The 8,005-nt window shown below is 40.3% G+C and overlaps 1 protein-coding gene across 1 annotated transcript; it reads right to left on the bottom strand.

The window, feature by feature from the left end:
* Positions 1-221: 221 nt before the first annotated feature.
* Positions 222-7,598, bottom strand: LOC120049236 (cornifelin homolog B-like). The gene is made up of 4 exons (XM_038995474.1): positions 7,497-7,598; positions 2,761-2,877; positions 1,920-2,074; positions 222-1,203 (listed from the first exon to the last, which is right to left on the bottom strand). The coding sequence occupies exons 2-4, from the start codon at positions 2,864-2,866 to the stop codon at positions 1,081-1,083; spliced, it is 384 nt and encodes a 127-aa protein (XP_038851402.1). The 5' UTR covers positions 2,867-2,877; positions 7,497-7,598; the 3' UTR covers positions 222-1,080.
* Positions 7,599-8,005: the final 407 nt, after the last annotated feature.

The raw sequence follows: 8,005 nt of genomic DNA, 5'->3' as shown, positions 1-8,005 counted from the left end.
GCAACACATGATGGCTGAATATGATTGGATAAAAGATCTAACATAAAGACCAGCCCTCCAAATCTCAACCTGGGGCTGGAAGCAGTGCAACCAAGAGGAAAGCTATGAAATGAAGAGTATAACTCTTACTCTGGGGAATAATTTAATACATATTTGTGGGAAAATATATTTTAAAAATATATATATTCTGATGATGTTTAGGCCAGCAGAGAAGGCCTTGCTGGCCCTGACGGCCCACCACTGATATATACACATACATGCCACTGGCCGCGAGCAGCGTTTGGAACACACACACTCATCACCTGCTCCGTTATCAGCTACGTTAGCAATGTGGTTCGACACACAAGTTAACTTCGCCATCTTAGTACCTACATTACACACTTTATTACACACTTTATCCTTACCTCTTGTCAATAACAATTTGTTATGGTATAAATAATATACAGACACGCGTTCATGTTTAAGTTAAGCAACGTTTATTGTACTTATCAATGTTATGAATGAGCGCGCTCTTTGTTTGGTTCTATACCTCTCTCTCCGTCTCTGTAGCTTCCGGGTATGCTGGGATAAGGACCGGAGCTATGGCAATAGGACTGGCTTCGTAGTGCCTGTTCCTGAATGGAAGACACCATGTAAGTAGTAATGGGATTCTATAAATGTGTTATATTGTATCATGAGAAACGGATTGCAAATGTGCAATGTATATAATTCATGATGTTTAGCTAAGTGGAACATGTAGGCTTTGATGATGGTAATTGCTTAATTACTTCGTGTTTGATAGGTTCTGATGTGAGGGGCTTCCCTCACATCAGGGGCACGTTGGTTTGAGCTGTTGATGGGGCACCAATATATTTTTTATTAATTAATTAATTAAATTTTTAAGCTGTCTTATACTTTTGATGGCAGTACTGTTGTTTTTCTTCCAGATTCATTATGTAAATAAACACCCTTGCACAGAAGTACTTTAGCAGCTCCACCATCCTTTGTTTTGATAGAGGTGAGGTTTTTCATTTTGCCTTCTGGCCTACTCTACGTGACAGTGATGACGAAGAGGAGTATGAGAAAGAGCGAGGTCTTTCCTTATCTTGTGTGTGCATTGATGAGAGTGATGGGTTGAATGCGGTTCTTCATCTCTCGTGACATTTGACACCAGGTGCAGGGCCCGCAGAAGAAGGAATAGACACAGTCATTACACATGGTGCCCTGTTAGGGAGGAGACAGAGATACATCATTACACATTATAACTGATCTATGATTAGTGGAAAGACAGAGACACTCCACATTACACCTGATCTAGGATCTGTTAATACAGGCTACATTTGTCAATCAATTACAAAGAGGGGGTAGAATATCTGATTGGAGTTCAGCACTATGACATCATCAGAACATTATGTATTACTCCCTCCGCGACTAGCCTGGTCCCCGATCTGTTTGTGCTATCATTCCAACTCCTTGTTTGGCATGACTAGGAGTGGCAAGGAGTGGAACGTTAGTGCAGACAGACTGGTACCCAGGCCACTCCCTGTGCTTGAAGGTACGGAAAACTGGTTAGGACAGTTCTGAGATCAGATTAGAAGGTGGCTAAGGTGAGGGGAACATCATGAATTACTGGAGAGATGGAGGGACTGATAGTTCACACGTTCACACGAACAGTATCAAAAGAACTGGGAAATATACCTAATTTCTATGGACACAACATTTTTCAATAATACAACATCTTCACCAATAGTCATACCTGTACATATTGCCTATAACTATAAGGCCCAGAGTGTTTCCTGGTCAGATCATGTGATCAGGAACAACTCAGGGCCCTAGTCATAAGACATGCCAAGCTGAGTCAGTAAAAAAAATCTAAAGCAAACATCTAAGCTTCAGAGCATAGACATGAGCATAGTGCATGAGGTTCTGTGTGTCCCTACCTCGATGCCATAGCGCTTGCGCATGCCCACCCTCATGGACATGGTGGCTGGGGGGATGGCGCCGAAACCGTCTAGCAGAGGCAGACACAGACACTCCCCAGCCTCTCTCGCTGTTACACATGAAAAACAGGGGAAGCACCAGAACGCAAAGCAACCTATAGAAGGATATAGAGGACAAGAAATCACAGTGAACAGGATGTTCTCTTTGTTGATTGATACAAGCATAGTTTATCGATTGAATGGAATTGAGTGGTAACAGACGCGCGCGCACACACACACACACACACACACACACACACACACACACACACACACACACACACACACACACACACACACACACACACACACACACACACACACACACACACACACACACACACACACACACACAGACACAGACACACACACACACACACACACACACACAGTCTTGTACAGCTAACCTTGTGGGGACATACAATTCAGTCCCATTCAAAATCCTATTTTCCCTAACCCCTAACCTAACCCTAATCCTAACCCGTACTCTTACCCTAACCCTAACCCTAACCCAAAAACCTAAACTTTATCCTAACCCTAAACCTAACCCTAGCTCCTAACCCTAACCCTACAACTAACCCTAGCTCCTAACCTTAATATTTAACTTAATTCTAACCCTAACACTAATTCTAACCTTAACCCTAAACCCCCTAGAAATAGCATTTGACCTTGTGGGGACTAACAAAATGTCCCCAGCTGGTCAATTTTTACTTTGTTTACTATTCTTGTAGGGACTTCTGGTCCCCACAAGAATAGTTAAACATGTCCACATACAGACACACACACACACACACACACTTACACGAAGACATATCCTGGGTGCAGTCACAGATTTCGGAGCTCCATTGGTTTGATGTGACGGCCTGAACAAAGTGATTGGGCTGCTGAATTACCATCTTATTTGACATGGTGGAGGTGTCTGTGGGGATTTAAAAAAAGATGTTATGACAGAAGTCACACCACCAGCAAACCAATATAAGGAGATGTTTAACACTCCACAATAATGGTCCTATATAGTTTTCAAGATAGTTTGTGAAGTCAAACTGAGTTGAAATTCTTCATAATGCTGTATGTTGCACACAAAAGTCCAGTGCTAAGTGCTTACTGTATAGTTGTCCCCAGACTAATCTTTGTTCCATAACTGTTTCTTTGAATATGGCAGCAATCATAGTCTGAGGTAAACTGTAAATTACGATTACATACCGTAATATCCCACTGGGCACAAACTGGTTTAGTCAACATTTCAACGTAATTTGTCAACGTATTGTGACGTGGAAAATACATTGGATTGGAAAAAAGGAATCAACGTAAACTGTTGTTTTGATGGTGGAATTTCAACCACAGGATTATGTTATGATTGTAATTAATTTTCAGCGTATAAAATATGTTGAATTTGTACCTTTGAAACAACATCAGTTCTTCAACGTTATATCCAGTATCAGAAAAAGACAATTGGCTAGGCAGCACCTCCTACTGTAGAGGTGATCTATCTACAGCTATTTATTGAGTCTCCCATCCTGGGTTTTAACTAAACCCAGCTCTGATTAGCTTTGATATGTGTCACTGACTACTACCTATGTGCTATCTCAAGAATGATTTTTGAATGATTGTTGAGAGATCTCTTAATAACTATATTCACTATTGCTATCAAAATCATTCCAAAATGTAGGTTTAACAGAACAAATGAAATGTAACCATACTTTATAAGACATATATCATCAATGAGACTATTTAGGCCTGTATTGCATATGCAAAGTCATCAACGGCCATTGTCTTTATTCCATCCAGGGTTCAACTAAAATATACAATATATATAGGCCTAGGGTTTCAAGCTTTGGTTGATTTTAAATGTAATCTTCAAGTTAATCATTAATATGTTGGATTCACTTTTAAATTGTGTTTGGTTGTCAATGTAACCAAATATCAACATTTTAAGGAGATCTTCTGCTTGGATAGTTCCATCAAAGTAACACATCCATGGCCACATTTTGAAGTTAGCTGTTACGTTCCCCAGTTTCTGTGTTGTTGTGGGTTTGTATGTGTGTGTGCATTTCAGGAAACGGAATCCTGGATTCCTCAAGGAGCTGATTGGTCGGCCCAATCGATGATTAGAGCTCTGAACCCTCCCTCTCGTCAGGAGAAACAGCTGTCTTCAATTACCAACTCCGTCTCCAGCTGGATAAAAGCCAGTGTTCCTTTGGTAGGAGGAGAGAGCTTATTTGATGTTCGGTGTTGGTTGTAAGGCTGTGAAAGTTTTGTTAAAAGTATTTTGTTAAAAGTATTTTGTTGCTGCTTTCTGAGGTATGTGTATGCCAATAGGACTTAGAGTTTTTGATTATTGAAATTGTTCACTTTAAGTTAGAAATTATCCTGTTTTATTTGTTCCTGGGGGTGAAGGGGAATGCATTGGGAGTGTTTAGGCTAGAGGCCTGCGGGCATACGTAACCTGTATTATTTACTGTCTACGCACACTAGGTAAGATCTGGGTGGACCACCACCTGTATTTTGGTTAGCATGCCAGGAGGTGCTGAAAGATTAGGTGGGTAGGCAGGTAAGGTAGGAGAGGGTACTCTTTAACTTTAACTTTCTTTGCTTTGGGTCCGTCCAGCTCCTTTCCCACAATACCGTGTTAGGAATAATAAATTCCCTGTAAACGGTAATTTTCTCTGCCTCTGTCGTCCTTCCTCCGCACCTACGGCCACATACTTTTTTCACTCCACGTTGAGTTGTAGCAGGGTGTAAATAGCAGGGCGTTTCCCCTCCAAGAGGCATATGTAACATTAACTTACCTTAACAATAAATGTCTTACGTAATCATAAAAAGCGTGCATGTTCAAGATGGCATGCATAGGTTGCATGTTTGTTACGATCTTCACAATTGCTATACATTGCCTTCAGAAAGTATTCATACCCCTTGACTTTTTTCAATGTTTTTTTACAGGCTGAATTAAATTTATATTTCTCATTGGCTTATACATAATACCCCATAATGTCAAAGTGGAATTATGTTTTTCTAAATGTTTACAAATGAAAACCTGAAATGTGTTCAACCACTTAAGTCTATGAGTAAAGACTGGATCACTGGCAATGATATGAGAGCCTATAGGGAGGTCAGAGAACTGGCAGTGTGGCGCCAGGGCAACTTTTCCCTCAACGTGAGCAAGACAAAGGAGTTGATCGTGGACTACAGGAAATGGTGGGTCGAACAGGCCCCCATTAACATTGACGGTGCTGTAGTTGAGCGAGTTGAGTTTCAAGTGCCTTGGTGTCCACATCACCAACGAACTATTATGGTCCGAACACACCAAGACAGTCGTGAAGAGGACACGACAAAACCTATTACCCCTCAGGAGACAAAGATTTGGCATGGGTCCCTAGATCCTCAAAGTTCTACAGCTGCACCATCGAGAGAATCCTGCCCGGTTGCGTCACCGCGTGGTATAGCAACTGCTCGGCATCTGACCGTAAGGCGTTACAGAGGGTAGTGCGTACGACCCAGTACATCACTGGGGCCAAGCTTCCTGCCATCCAGTACCTATATAACAGGTGGTGTCAGAGGAAAGCCCATTAAATTGTCAGACTCCAGTCCCCAAAGTCATAGACTGTTTCCTCTGCGACCGCACGACAAGCGGTACAGGAACACCAGGTCTAGGACCAAAAGGCTCCTTAACAGCTTCTACCCCCAAGCCATAAGACTCCTGAACAGTTAATAAAATGGCCACCGGACTATTTACATTAACACCCCCCTTCCCCTCTATATTTGTTTTGTACTGTGCTGCTACTCGCTGTTTATTATCTATGCATAGTCACTTCACCCCTACCTACATGTGCAAATTACCTCAACTAACCTGTGCGACCTGCACACTGACTAAACGGTACCGGTACCCCTTGTATATAGCCTCGTTATTGTTATTTTATGGTGTTCATTTTTTAAATGTTATTACTTTTGTTTATTTGGCAAATTATTTTCTTAATTCTTCTTGAACTGCACTGTTGATTAAGGGGTTGTAAGTAAGCATTTCATGGTAAGGTTCTTGTTGTATTTGGCGCATGTGACAAATAAAGTTTGATTTAATTTCCTTAACAAGTCACAGAATATCCCTTTGAGCATGGTGAAGTTATTAATTACACTTTGGATGGTGTATCAATACACCCAGTCACTATAAAGATACAGGCGTCCTTCCTAACTCAGTTGCCGGAAAGGAAGGTGAATTCACCATGAGGCCAATGATGACTTTAAAACAGTTGCATAGTTTAATAGCTATGATAGGAGAACACTGAGGATGGATCAACAAAATATTAACCTAGTTGACAGAGTGAAAATAAGGAAGCATGTATAGAATAAAAATATTCCAAAACATGCATCCTGTTTGCAACAAGGCACTAAAGTAATACTGCAAAAAATGTGGCAAAGTAATTAACTTTTTGTCCTGAATAGAAAGTGTTATGTTTGGGGCAAACACAACACATTACTGAGTAACACTCTCCAAAATGTTTGAGTATAGTGGTGGCTGCATCATGTTGTGTAAGCTAGTAACCGTTAAGGACTGGGGAGTTTTAAAGGATGAAAAAGAAACGGAATGGAGATAAGCACAGGCAAAATCCTATCGGAGAACCTGGTTCAGTCTGCTTTCCACCAGACACTGGGAGAAGAAGTCACCTTTCAGCAGGACAATATCTTAAAACATAAGGCCAAATCTACATTGGAGTTGCTTACCAAGAAGAGAGTGAATGTTCCTGAGTGGCCGTAACAGTTTTGACTAAAATCTACTTGAAGATCTATGGCAAGACCTGAAAATGGTTGTGTAGCAATGATCAACAACCAATTTGACAGAATAAAATAAAAAAAGTGTAATGTGCAAATGTTGCACAATGCAAATGTGGAAAGCTCTTAGAGACACACAGCTGTAATCGCTGCCAAAGGTGCTTCTACAGCGTATTGACTCAGGGGTGTGAATACATATGTACAGTGCCTTCGGAAAGTATTCAGACCCCTTGACTTTTCTACATTTTGTTACGTTACAGCCCTATTCTAAAATGTATTAAATAAATATAAAAATGTAAGACTTTTTTTAAATTTATTCCATTATGAATTCAGGTTCTAACACAACAAAATGTGGAATAGGTCAAGAGGTATAAATACTTTCCGAAGGCACTGTAATAATCTGGCAGAATCTCAAACAGCATTGATCACTTGCACTATGTACTTTTAATGTAATCTCAACTGGAATCCAGGTCATTTGGTTCTGCTATTAGATGAAGCAATATAATAACACATTTAGATGACAACTAAATCAAAAATCAGACACTGTTTTTCGATAGGAATTTGGTTGTGCTTTTAGATAGTTGAAAGCATAGTGATAACACATTGGGAATTCAACAAGCTTCTGGTTGAGTGGGTGAATAAAGGTTGAAATCTCATTGATCAACGTCTTTACCAAATATGACCAACATTTCCACGTTGAAATGACAAAAAGTAGGCCAAACGTTAATGACATACAGTATATGCGTAAATATGAAATATTTATGTTTGTCTTACCTGAGCTAGCTTCAGAGAAGAGGAGTGTGAAGTGGGAGGCTGAGTGACTGAAACCCAGTTAGGAAGTGTGGTATGCTTTATAGTAGGACAGAGAAAGAAGGAATGTCTGAACAAACACACACAGAGATGACAAAACCACCCATGAACTGGCCCATCCAGTTTGACTAAATAGTTTAGACTCTCAGATACAGGCATTCCCGATAAGCCCCGTGACCTCCAAATCTCAAAAGACTGTGTGATCTAAGCACGACAAACTTCAAATTATAGGTCGTTGTTACACTGTAAAAATAGAAAGACAATAAAAAAACATGGCTGTGAAGTGAAACCATGAGAAGTACTCAACCTATGTTGAGATTTGGTGTTTGGAATGTTTTTGAATGGAAACCCAAATGTAAGCGTTATGACACACAGAATGTGTTTTAAAAACAGAATAGAAGTACTCTGAAAGTACTCTCAAAGTGGTTCTTCAATCTAAATGTTGGTGTTTTTAAGAGAGTGTCTTGAAAATA

The sequence above is a fragment of the Salvelinus namaycush genome, chromosome 6, assembly GCF_016432855.1.
Source record: "Salvelinus namaycush isolate Seneca chromosome 6, SaNama_1.0, whole genome shotgun sequence".
Lineage (NCBI taxonomy): Eukaryota > Metazoa > Chordata > Actinopteri > Salmoniformes > Salmonidae > Salvelinus > Salvelinus namaycush.
The sequence above is the reverse complement of the archived record's forward strand: the minus strand, read 5'-3'. Positions and strand labels throughout refer to the sequence as shown.

Excerpts from the sequence above, each read along its gene's own strand:
- LOC120049236 (XM_038995474.1), bottom strand. The coding sequence starts at position 2,866 with ATGTCAAATAAGATGGTAATTCAGCAGCCCAATCACTTTGTTCAGGCC. Across the intron at positions 2,075-2,760 it reads CACCCAGGATATGTCTTCGT|GTTGCTTTGCGTTCTGGTGC; the intron begins GTAAGTGTGTGT and ends ATCCTTCTATAG. Across the intron at positions 1,204-1,919 it reads GCAAGCGCTATGGCATCGAG|GGCACCATGTGTAATGACTG; the intron begins GTAGGGACACAC and ends CCTCCCTAACAG.